The sequence below is a fragment of the Patella vulgata genome, chromosome 6 (genome assembly GCF_932274485.2).
Source record: "Patella vulgata chromosome 6, xgPatVulg1.2, whole genome shotgun sequence".
Taxonomy (NCBI): Eukaryota; Metazoa; Mollusca; class Gastropoda; family Patellidae; genus Patella; species Patella vulgata.
In genome coordinates, this window is record NC_065884.2 from 60999993 (window position 1) to 61013605 (window position 13613).

Here is a 13613-nt window from a genome sequence, read left to right on the forward strand (position 1 = left end):
TCATTGAGTCAACTGGCGTGGTTTCGAATCACCGGTTGTACGTGACAAGGAGTAGGGTTGCCTGTCCAACCTAGTGGGTTTTATCCGGGTCCTCCGGTTTCCTCCCACTGCTAAAGACCCCTAAAATTAAACCATACGTTAGTCCCGAAATGACCTAGTTTGTGTCGAGTGGATGTTAAACCCCATCATTGGCTGCACTTTCATAAATAAGCAATCTCGGGCAATGAAATTAAGCACGTGGTACATAACTGAAAACAGCGACATTATTAAGTCTATATATTGCATTAAAATATGACTTGTTGATTTAGAGTCAAATCGACTATTGGCATGATGTAAACATATCGACATAGTTTTTGTCGTTTAGAGGTGAATTTAATGCGTCGAGTCGACTTATTAAGTCGATTTTTTTGTAATATAACTCATGAAGTTGACATATTTTAGTTCGATGTGTTGCGATTTTATCTCAATAAGTAGTGACCCAAATACGCTTCCATATCTGGATTTTATTTTCTAGATATTGGAATTAATGTCCTCTGGCAATAAAATTGTTTATACATATATATTTTCTAATTCTTTTAGAATTTATTTTATTATTTTATTTTAATTTTTATTTTATTTTTTCTGGCGAATCGTGTCTCTAGGATCATTAGCCTATTTTATACTCACCTTGTTATCCGACTTTTCACGTCATCTAAAGACAAGAAATGTCTACTGCTGATGTGAATTTATTAATCTAATCCACATTATGTATGTAACATAGAATAATTGGGCTGTTTAATGACAATTACTAAACAATAAGTGAAGAGTTTAAGACACGGTTATTAGCAACATTACAGTAGCAATCATTCATATTCCTTTTTCTTTTTTTTTCGGCTAGTAAAAAAAAAAAAATCCTATATTCTTCATAACATGTACAGAGAAGTGCAAAACCTATTCACGCAATGGGGGGTTAGGGGCGGAATGGTTAATGCGTGGGCGTTGCATCATAAGGTATGTCATTGGGTCAAGTGGCGTCGTTTAGATTCACCGCTTGTACGTGACAAGGAGTAGGGTCTTCTGTCCACCATCGTGGGTTTTCTTGGGTCCTCCGGTTTCCCGCAACTTGCATACTAATGCCCAGCTACGAGAACGTAGCTAAAAACGTCGAGGTACTGTAATTTGTTTGTTTTTAACTACGATTGGATGCCTTTAGTTTCACCTGCCAAACTTAATTTTATATTTTTATTAATGCATAACTTAAAAATAAGCTAATTTAATACTAATGGAACTAATTAAACATACTCAGCCCAATATAAATAACTTTCGTTTGTCCGCAAATATTGTCAGTAAAGGTAATCAACCGGTGTTTTTAACAGAATTGATAAGGCCATTCTTGAGACCTATAAAGTTTTTCTTACTTTTCTCGCATTTAGATTAGCTGAACTGTTACATGATACATCTGTAGCCCTGCCTCCATGACGTAACTAGACGTCAATTTAAAATGTCTGGCAAAGAGAACAATTATCGCTTCGATTTAAAAGAGATGGTTTGTACCCGTGTCAGGTTAGATTAATTATATGCTTAATTTTAGTTGGATGTGGCAGAAATGTAATAAATAACAATAATCAATCGTTGTTTTGAAGAAAAAATTGACAGTTTTGCTTTTTGAGGCACAATCTGATTCGCATCGGGATTTTGCCAGATAAAACTGTAGTACCATCTCTTATCTCGAAACACGGAGGGTTAAGAGATAAGGTTTATTTTCTAACTATTGCCATCTAGAAATTTATTGAATCTTACAGTTCTCCACATTTCTAAAATAAAACGTTTGAAACCCCAAATTCTAAAAATTAGTTGGCAACCAAAATAAGGTTTGTTTACACAGAGAGAGAGAGAGAGAGAGAGAGATGTGGTGGTTTAACGTCCACTCGACACAAACTAGGTGACTAATGGTTCCATTTTATATCAATAATTTGCTTGCTCGTAGGGGGTCTTCAGCAGTGGGAGGAACTCCTTGTCACGCACAACCGGGGAATCGAAACCACGCCAGCTAACTTAATGGCAGACCTTATAATACAGCGCGCACGCGCTAACCATTCGACAACCAAACCTCCAGTCTGTTTACAGTAAGTGACGTTATAGACAGATTTATAAACAATGGACATCATTCTAGAATAGTGCTAGTATGGGAGCTTAAACTGTTAGAATTGTAATTCCTTTAGGAAAGGCCTCTGATCGGGCGATGTCCTTTCACCGTTCCGGTTCGTCCCTATTAAGCTGTAGTATGAAAATACCGCTCTATCCCCACCGCTATTCTAAGGCTATTTTGGAACCTTTATCTTCTATTTTTCACATTGATTCTTCTTTGTTCGCCAAAAGGAATCTGACACAAAGTTATAATAATTCAACACTAAACAATTTTCAAGTAGAATTTTGCGAGAGGACATCGCCCGGTCAGAGACCGTTCCTAAAGTAACTATTAGAATTGCTAAATACATGCAACAGTTTGTATGATTAAAGCTGATTTCTGACAACAAATTATTTTGCCTTCCATAGACTTATTTATTGTGATCGCTTTAAACAGTATTTATGCAAATTTACAACTGAGTGTAAAATAAAGTTGCTTAGTCGCACATGAAATTTTCCAGAGCACAATGCCAGAATACCTATGTGCACATTTCCTGTAAATCGTAAGTTTTAATCATTTCAAAGATAATCTTAACCGGTGGGAGATACAAGTCCCGTACGTAGCGCCAAGATCGCGAATAATCATTTGCCTTATTTAAAGATACATTAGTTAAAAGTTTAATAAAGAGTTGGTCATTCTTGCTATAATAATTAAAAAATAGATGATGAAAAAAGAAAATTTAGAAAATTTCATTCAAATTACTTCATTGTTTGTAGTTTTGACCAGATGCGTGCACAGTGGTAACCAGGGCACTGGTATAATCGTGACTTAGCCTCGCTTTTCCATTTTTAAATTAAATTTTTAAATGGCGAACCGTTTTAATCTAGTTAAAATCTAGAGTATCCGATGCCATCGAGAGTCGATTATACCCTTGTTTTGTTAATAAATGTCTAATTAATAGTTTATATAACATTTCAGGCCTAAAGAAAGACCTGCAATAGACAGATTTAGCTCTTGCATAATGTATGTTTAAATCAATTTGCATTTTAGCAAGACTACTTTTGATTGCGCGTGATCTAAAAGTCTGTATTTGCCTTTTAGTCAAAGATGCTGTGTCTTTAAAGTCAGGTAGGATCGCTTTAAATAAAATAATTTAGAACCCGTCATTGATGTAAGGGAGATTACTCCATTATTTTGTTTTACATACCCGGTTCGCCTGTTGCCTTTCATGTACAACTTTGAGCTTATTGGTTTCCAATTTCTGATTATTGATAAAAAATTATATAAATAATTATGCCGAAAATGATCAATACTGCTTTTCCAAACGGTTGGAGATTGACCGAACATTTCGCAAACGAAAGAAGATAACCTGGTTAGCTTTTAGTTATTGTAGCTGATCAGGAGTGAATATTGGCTAGCTGTGGGATAAACTGTAGGATAAGTTTAGGATAAACAAGCTGTAGGATAAACTATTGATGGTCCTTTAAAACTACGAAACAATGGAACAGTCTCTAAATATATAATCTGACAGAAGATAAAATCCTTTCCAACTACCTTACTTCTATCACGAAATGAAACACCTTTAACATTCTTCTGTCCTGTAGGACATTAAACCCCATTTCATTTCATTTCTTCCGTTCTGTATAACCACTGACAATCTTGAGGAACTTTCTCTGCCGACACCGGGATTGAACCCGGGAACTCCTGGTAAAACTTAGCTCACAACGCGCCCTGTGTGCTACTACGGACAGTCAATGGGGGAAATTTTAGTAAACGTGTGTCACTTGCGTGTGTTTGTGTTCGGCACCGTAGAAGACCCTATACTGGTCGTAGAGACTTAGTTTTGGTCCTGCACATACAAAATGTTCACCCGGTTTCTTGCGGCTGGTCTGCAAGCTACCAAACCCCACGATCCGTGCGTGTAAAAACGCGTACGGCATGTTGCGAGCTAGACTTCAGCGAGCCACCACGGCTCCATCTATTTAACTCAGTGATTCTCAACCAGTGTGCCGCGAGATCTTCCTAAGTGTGCCGCGGAATTTTGAACGGCACGATAAGAAAATGCAAAAAACTACATGAGCCCAATTGAGTATTCAGTGGTTTATTAGTTCATAGCTGCGTTTTTCTTTATTTATTTTGAGTCATTCTATGTGTCTATGACTAGTCTCTGTCTACGGATGTATGCCGTCTGACTTGCCATGTTTTTATTTTGCAAAATTCAAATATTTTTCATATATATTTAGCCAGGTGTGCCGCTATTTTGTCATGAGTTCCAGGGTGTGCCGTTAGCAAAAAAAGGTTGAGAATCACTGATCTAACTATAACACAAGTTAATAAGATTCTTTCAAGCAATTAAACAAAGACAGGTGACATATAAGTAAGGGATATCTTTAATTGCATTTATAATATAATACATGTACATATAGTATATTATTTATATATGGTCTGACTCATGCACTAGAAAACTTGGACCATTTGTTCAACTAACTTCTCTAGTAGGCCTAATTATCAATGATAGAGTGAGTATGGTCTCTCTCTCGTCATATTTTTTATAATAAATTTTAAAAAGAAACCTCTAAAGATGGAGAATATTGTTGGTGGTAGATATGTGCCAATTTCTCTAGCACAAAAACAACCCTCTAGTAGCTGATTTATTATCTGACAAGATGAACTGCATCATGCCAAATGACCTTATATGCATTATCTGAAAACAGTGGTCATGCATCAGTTTAGAAGGTAAGGGGTCTGACTGGACCGTGCAAACATATTGGATCTGTTTACAGTCCTCCCTCTGCACTTAAGTATCAATTTGTGTACAATCACAAGGACCATGCAGAAATATGCAACTAATCAAGATAAAGAGAAGCTACCTATTTCAGAAAAATTTGGGGTAGAGCAGGTATCATTAATAATTTTTGACCAATGGAGTTAATTAAAAATGCTATTCATTCAGAAAATGAAAGTTTCCTCTTATGCAGATTGATGCACAAATAACATATAGGGTGTGTCTTTTGCTTCTTCGAAAACAAAATGGTAATGGTGATCTTGCCATACTTAGTTTGAAATTTCCTTTGTTTGCAGAACCCCTACCAATGTATATTTCAAACCAGGAGTTAAAGATGCATTATTTAAGATTGATATAGAGCTGGCTGTTCTTGCTATTAGTTCAATAATAGATAATGAAAATTGAATATTTTGAGCAAAGTTATGGGTGTTAGGTTTGACAAGATCTAGCCTAGATTTTTCATTATCATAACAACAGTGCTTGACAATATAGTCTAACTTTCAATTATCCATTGCGTTAATTACAGACTTGACATGTCAATAAACATTTACACAATAGTTTATATAACATTTGAAGCCAAAATAAAGACTTGAAATGGGCAGATTTAGCTCTTACATAATGCATCTTTAATGTGTGAGTGCTATAGAGAAGAGAGAATTGTATGGTTCTCATTTACCCACGGAGAGTGGGTTAGCTTTATACCCCACAGGTTGATGACAATAAAATTAAATGTCAAGTACCTGTATGTATAATAAAGTCTTTGTATCTTATATAGTATACGCTCAATATTCAATGCTTCAGTTCAGTCCATTGTATTTACATTTATACCCTGACACAATATATCATATAATCTAGTTATGGTGCCTTAATACCTACATATAATATATGTCAAATCACCTGTTTAAGATGATGAATCGAAGTCAATCTGTGAAACGTTTTGTGCGATGTGTTGAACTATATTTTACAGAACAAAAGACTAAGATGTGTTTTATAACGTTGTGTCAATTATGCCCAGAAACCATTCCTATTTAAATTGTTACAAATACATGTACTATATGTTTTCAGATGTACGTAAATAAATTAATAATAATTATCTATCAATCTATCTATCCTTATTAAAAGGTTACTATATCTAAGTATCTTTATATTGGAGCAATCATATTCATATGGAGCCATCTGGCTTAGATTCCCCAGTCCCCACACCCACCCATGCCAAAAGGACATCACATATTCTTTAAACACATTTACACATCATAGAGCTGATTATATTTACAGTAAAGATAGGTTGTCAGGCAATAAAACATACACCCACAGCAGATAAGTCATCTGAGCAGTGTATAAAGGCTGTCTTATTTTTATTGTAGGTAATAGGATCATTTGTAAGACACTAAAATCCTATCAATGGCAAAAAAAAGCATTATCAGAAATAATTACAATTTGAGCGTCTCCTAGTTCTTCCTAATGCTGACATAAACATAACCTGTCCCTTTCAGCTGTTTGAATTATTAGAAATAGACTCTTGAACAGAAACACTGTATCAATTTCAAGTCAATGAGATGATAACTTTACCCTCTCGATCGTCCCCAAGATCTAGCGACACAACTCTGACAGAAAATATCAGAAATCGCTGGAAACAAATAGACATCTTCATCTCGTGAACATAAACATGGTGTATAAGCAATTGTGGACGACGAATGGATGGACAGACGTAGGTAACAACAATATACTACCATATTTAAATGTGGGTGAATATAAATGAATAATTTATTTTATCTGATGGAAAAAGTACAGAATTCCATTATTTTCATAAATTCAATTTAACTAATTTGAAATAAAGATTAAAAGTTGAGTTTAATTAAACATTCATTTTCCAAAAGAGACACAAAAAAAGACAGTTAAATGGATTATTTAACATATATATATATTCATATATCACATTATTAACAAACCAATCAAATCGCTTGTTCCAAACATATCAACCAATCATTTGACATGTTGCACACAATTATGGCTAGTTGGATTTAATTATTAGCCAATAAAATAATGTCTTTCATATTCTATACAGCAGAATAATATTGCAAATAAGAAGTAAAATATGAAGGTTTTCAACATTATCCACTGAATGGAATACCAAATAGTTCAAACATGATTCTTAGATTCCTAGAAATAGCTTCTCATCATTTCAAACATCGTTCAAAATAAACTGATCCTATGTGACCTCCACGCATCGACTTGGAAACATTCTGTTCAAATAATCTACGGTTAGATTGAAGGACTTCAGCAGCTTCTCTGTTCAATGGATCTTCAGGATTTGGTTCCTGGAGAAAAAAAAAAGAGATTTGAAATGAGATAGATGACTTGTGCATTTACTTCAACTGGGCTGAAGAATCTAGAACGTTGCTCTTGCAAAATGAAAAGGGGTTTAAATTCCTACTTTTCTGCACCGACTGGGTTAATGAAGAGTGCTGTAAGGGAAATTTTGCCTGATCCTACGGCCTACTCTTATTTTGAATTCCAACTATCAAGGGTTCTTTAACGTCCTGTGTATTGGTTGTGATATATAAACAAATTGGTCTAGACGTTTTTTTTTGTTTTTTTTTTTTTGGAAAAAGAATTTAAAGACACATTATTCAAGAACTAAATCTGTCTATTGCAGGTCTTTCTTTAGGTCTTAAATGTTATATAAATTAATAACATTTATTACCACAAGACCATAATCAACTCTTGATGCCATCACATGGCTCCAATTTAAGCAGATTAGAACACTTCAGCCATTTAAAGGTCACCGGAAAAGGTTCATAAATTTTTTAAATAATGCAAGGAATTATGTCAACATTTCCTTTCCATAAGTATAACATGATCCCGAATGTCAATGTTACCTGCCACTGGTAAATTTCAAAGACCTTTAATGATTTAATTTAAAAATGGAGAAGCGAGGCTAAGTCTCAAATAACCAGCACCGTGATTACCATAATAAACAATCAATGAACACATCTTATCAAAACTACAAACACTGATAATTTCGCTCAGAATAAAGTAATTTGAAAAAATCTTCAATATATTCATTTTGCATTATCTATTTTTGAACTATTATAGCAAGAACAGCCAGTTCTTTATCTAAATCTTACATAATGTGTCCTTAATAAATCTTTTGTAATTTTTTATTTTTATTTCAAGGAAACAACTTTGAGGAAAATACAACAAACTTCCTACTGTTTTGTTTGATAAGGACAAATCATTCTATACCCAAGATAAGACTTTAGTTTGAAATCTTGCCCTATATGAATGCAAGAATTATTATTATCAATAATTGGTGGATTAATTGTACAACCAATTGCTATGGAAAAAATGGGTTGCCAGACAATGCAACATGATTTGAATGGCAGCTGTTCAAAAAATATGTTAGATCTTATGTAGTGTAGTAAACCAAAATCTAACGAGAAGATTTAGTCATAAACATCAAAGCCAAATTTGTTTCCATGGAAACCCAAATATTATTAAATTTGTGAACTACTATAACAGGTTCACATATCTACAAAGTTCCTTAAAAATATACGGACTGGGACTGGTTTATGATATATGCTCTGGAAACAAAACCAGTAAACGAAGGTCAGAGCTCCATATACTCACCATCCCTTAACTCGTTTGAGTGTGTGAAATGAAATGAAATGAAATGGGGTTTAACGTCTTACTGTTCTGCTCCTAACCTGGGCTAATGAAGACTGGCATGCGCCATACAGTGTGCTATGAGGGAAATTTTGCCAGGGCAGCGGCGCTATGGCCTACTCTTCTTATATCGAATTCCAACTGCCAAGGGATCTTTTACGTGTGCGCCAATGGGTACACGGGACCTCGGTTTTTCGTCCCATCCGAACGACTAGACAGCTGTCCTTGTCATAATATAAATACAATTTAATTAGATTGTAAAATCATTTGCCATAATCTCTTGGTTGCACTGGGACTTTAAAACAGGTAAGGGCACATCCAAAATAAAATGAAGATGGGCATAGCTAAAATAAACTGGGTAAGTGCATGGCTAAGTTAAACTTTGGAAGGGTATGGCTAAGATAAATCGGAGAAGGGCATGGCTAATATAAATCGGAGAAGGGCATGGCTAAGATAAACCGGAGAAGGACATGGCTAATATAAATCAGAGAAGGGCATGGCTAAGATAAACCGGAGGGGCATGGCTAAAATAAACTGGGTAAGTGCATGGCTAAGATAACCTTGCGAAATGCATGGCTAAGATCAATCGGAGAAGGGCATGGCCAAGATCAATCAGAGAAGGGCATGGCTTATATAAATCGGAGAAGGGCATGGCTAATATAAATCGGAGAAGGGCATGGCTAAGATAAACCGGAGAAGGACATGGCTAATATAAATTGGAGAAGGGCATGGCTAAGATAATTGACTTACCAAGAATAAATACTGTAAACCATAAACAATAGAATTAATAGTAAGAACCGGTTTCCAATCTTCTCTGAAAGAAAACATTACAAATTGAGATATCACAAAGTTGAAGAAAAAGTCCTAACAGTAAATTGTTTAATCCAGACGGACAAAAAGATTGAAGACAAGAAACAGCATTAACCTCAACGGTCTTATAAACTGATGCACGAGAAATGATTGTTAATTCAAACTGAATCAAATATTCTCATAACATATCAGTATGGAAAATGTGCAATTTCTAAATACATGTATGTATGAAAAATAATTTAAAAATTGTTAATTTGAATTGAATCAAATACTCTCATAACATTATAAAATGGCTAAGAATATTTAAAAAGTCAAGTCCATATTGAATGTGATGTGAACATTATGACATTGGGGGTCACAATACAAGCAGGATACACATCATTGATAACCCTGAAGACTTCTTGACTTTTTGTGAGGTTCCCCAGTGTGTCTGGGGTTTTTTTTCCGACCACTTGAGAATCCTCTGATTATCTGCCATTTTCAATCCTCCCAAATTACCTGAGAATATTAAGGCAGACATTTCCTTCCAAATCTATATTAGGATGATAAACCATTGTTTCACATTTTACTTTTGGGGGATCATGAGGGTATCCTTGGCCAACTTTAAAACTGAAAACAAAACGACCACCTCTATAGAACCCCTGAAAAAAAAAAGTTTCTTTTAATTATCATCATCCTAATTTTACAAAAGTTCAACAAAAATTTGCCATCTTTGAACTCAAGAATGATAAGTCGTATCAGGTGTTCTACTAGAGAGAGTAAGCATAACCTGTTTTACTCACTGCACCCACCACTACTCATAACTAACTATTGTCACAATTGGCTTAATATTAGGATTTGAAAAGCAGAAGTTACTGGGTAATTTTTGTGTAAGGTTTTGGTACCAAGATCCATACAGTAGCTCTGTGATATTGTTAAAAACAATATCTTTATTTGAAAAAAAAACCCCTGAAATATGTTAAAAGGTTGCACAATGCCATATGCTATAAATGTGTGTAATAATAATAATAGAAATAAAAACTTTAAAATTAAAGTTTTTGTGTTGATTGAGACGCTGAATATTTTGTAATAATAATAATAATAATATGTCCATTTATAAAGCGCTATATCCACAAAATGTACTCATTACGTTGTATACTGAATGTTGTACAAATAGTTGAATGCATGTATGTTTCTCTTATTTAAATTTTTTTTATTTGATTAGAATACTTACTTCATCTGGTGAAATAATCAGTTTAAAGCTTAGTAGGTCATCAGGATCAGGAAAATTAACATCACATGTTTTAGGTAAATTCAGTTCATTGATATCTGCAAGAGAATGGATTAGTATTTTTTTTTTAAAAATGTGAAGTTGTTATTGCAGGCTGCAGTTGTTGTTGACCCCTTAAGTTAACACACAAAAGAGTGAAAAAAAAAAAAAAATGATTTAACGTCCTACTATTCTCCTGCACCAACAAGAATAAACAGCTAAAACACAGTATTTGTTTAGTTTTCAATATTATGATGTTATATACAGTTTAGAAACAACTTCCAGAATTTACAGTCCATTTCTTGTATTCAACATTTGTAATAATGACCTCTCATAATGACCACCAAATTTCAAGTCAATATATATCTTTGTTGTTGAGTTATGGCAATAAACATATCCCCCCAAAATAGCCATTTTAATGTGTTATGCTGTCTCAATTCAATAAATTACATTATGAAACTCAAATTAATATATTTTCTGTGACTTTTTTGGAAAGGATATAAATGCATGCTTTTATAGAACATGTCCTATAATAAATTGTGGTAGTTGAATTATACAAATGTGACGAATGATAACGGATATACGGGCGAATTTCTGCTCACTAATAATTCCTTCGGAGACCAAAAGTTGTTATATGGGACTGTAAGAGGATACCTGACAATTCAATAAAGTAATTGAATGTCATTAGATAAGAGAACACGAGAAAAATAGAAATAGTCTGTACATTCCCTTGTTTATATTCATTCTATACCTTATAAAAACATGGTAATGCACAGACTTTTTCTGTTTTTCTTTCGTGTTCGCTTATCTAGTGACAGTCAATTCTTTTTATGAATTGTCAGATATGCTCTCACAGTCTCACACAACAACTTTTGGTCTTCAAAGGAATTATTAGTGAGCAGAAATTCGCCCGTATATCCGTTATCATTCGTCACATCAGTCAGTTATATAGAGAGGCGACTCGTGTTTTCCTTTGGTGTTCGTCACTTCCGATTCAGAAAAACTGTATTACTCAGCCATCGTAGCAATGATCTCTGACATAAAATTATATTTGGAATGTGTTTAACCAGCTCTATCACATATGTGATAATGACTGGCACCAATATTGTCCTTTAAGGGAGTTCTAACTAATTAAACTACATGTGTTTCTGTCAAAGTGCATGAAAAATGCTGAAAACATACATCAAAAATGTGATCTTCAGTAATATTATATTACTTTTGAAATGTGCAATTTTAAAATCTAAAAATTTTTTTTTATTCATTTGAATTTGAAGTTTTTAAAGGAATTTGAAGTTTTTTAACTTTTTAAAGGTTACGTAACCATAAAGTGACCATACAGTGACTTATACTTAAAAAACTTCTCAAAATTATATTTGTAACAACTGATGAAGCGATAAAAGTATAAATTATAATGATTAAAATATTGAACTATTCATACTTAGAATTGCAAGGCAATTTATTTTTTCACCCTGGTAAGACACTTATTTGACTTATGTCACAAATACTGTGTTTTAGCCGAATGTAAGTGAGCATCTAGGTCATGCTTATGTCATATAACCGCCTCATTAACCGGTAGTAACTTGATGCTGTGCCTGTACCATGGGTTGGCTGCCGCTGAGTCCCCATCATTCTTTAGCTATAGTGAATGAGATGTTTCACACCAATGGCCATGAATGGCTTCAATATTTTGTATAGATCTATCTGTATTGTAAACATTCAGTAAAAGGACACATATTTTGGTCACATGACCCCGATTGCTATCGAATGGTGAACTTTATTTGTAATAGTATACCTGTCCAAAACCCGGTACCATAGGTCGAAAAGAAAAACCTTAAGACATAAAAAAAGTAAAATAAAAGTCGACCAGATATAGAATACATGCCATTTATTTTCAAATAACGGTTTAACGGGTCCTGAAATTTCATTGGCCATGATATGATGCCCCAAACTGTGAACCATCGATGCATTCTGGGCATTCAAAAACAACTTTCTGAACATCAGATTGCCTTAAAACTTCAACAATATAATTCAATATAAAGATTAATGGTTATTTTAATGGTCCTTATATTTTAGAAAAAATCAATTTCGGTTAATCCTATATTTTAGGTGATTTGAAAGTGATCCAAATTTCATTGTGAAAAAAAAAATTCTGACATCTTTCTTTTTTAAAAACGACGTTATACTGGGGGTTTTCCTCTTACGTTATGACATGGAATTCTAAAAATAGCCAACAAGAAAGCAATGAGAAACCAGGTACCAGGAAAGACCTAAATACGATCGGAACATTACTAGCATGTCACAGCGGAATGCGATGGCATCCATGATAGTTGGGATTGTCTCATACCTATAATAGTACATGTAGAGGTACTGAAACTGTGTCAGTCACTGAGTCAGTCTGTTAGTGAACACTACAAGCTAAAAAGGAAGGGGGGGGGGATTTGCCAAGGATATTTCTTTTGGCTAGATGTACGGCTAGATGCGGATTCTTGAATTTTGTTAATATTAAATAACACAGAAAAATGCCATGAATTTGAATGGCTCAAATTAGTCACACTCATAGTCATACTGCCCTTTTTGGGTATTCCGTTTTTAACATTCAAATATTACCTTTCTGTATTCTAAGCTGTGCTGCAGACGACTTTTTACCTCTTTCTGGTGCAGATTCACCATCTTTCTTTTGTTGTTTTAAAGAAAATAATTTAATCATTCTGTTGTTTTAGCAAACCTGTTGAATTTTTTGTTTATTTATGACAAAATTATGATTAGATTGAACAAACAAATAACATTACGACACACAGCTTCAAACCGGAAGTCAGACACACAGACAGTTTCATTCAGAGCAAATATTTATTTTCGTATCGAAAGGAAAATAAAAACTTTTTCACTGGTTCCAGAATATTTGAGTAATGCTAGTGTTGTATCTTTATTATGAAAATACTTTATGCAATAGATAAAAAAAAAGCCAAAGCCTAGGAAACGATTTTTTTGCTTCCTTT

The 13613-nt window shown here is 34.0% G+C and overlaps 1 protein-coding gene across 1 annotated transcript; it reads right to left on the reverse strand.

Annotated features, from left to right (window-relative positions):
- Positions 1-4481: 4481 nt before the first annotated feature.
- On the reverse strand, positions 4482-13443 carry LOC126823775 (NEDD8-conjugating enzyme Ubc12). The gene is made up of 5 exons (XM_050552749.2): positions 13225-13443; positions 10582-10676; positions 9867-10009; positions 9309-9372; positions 4482-7210 (listed from the first exon to the last, which is right to left on the reverse strand). The coding sequence occupies exons 1-5, from the start codon at positions 13322-13324 to the stop codon at positions 7070-7072; spliced, it is 543 nt and encodes a 180-aa protein (XP_050408706.1). The 5' UTR covers positions 13325-13443; the 3' UTR covers positions 4482-7069.
- Positions 13444-13613: the final 170 nt, after the last annotated feature.

Excerpts from the sequence above, each read along its gene's own strand:
- LOC126823775 (XM_050552749.2), bottom strand. The coding sequence starts at position 13,324 with ATGATTAAATTATTTTCTTTAAAACAACAAAAGAAAGATGGTGAATCT. Across the intron at positions 10,677-13,224 it reads ACAGCTTAGAATACAGAAAG|ATATCAATGAACTGAATTTA; the intron begins GTAATATTTGAA and ends ATTCTCTTGCAG. Across the intron at positions 10,010-10,581 it reads TGATTATTTCACCAGATGAA|GGGTTCTATAGAGGTGGTCG; the intron begins GTAAGTATTCTA and ends TTTTTTTTTCAG.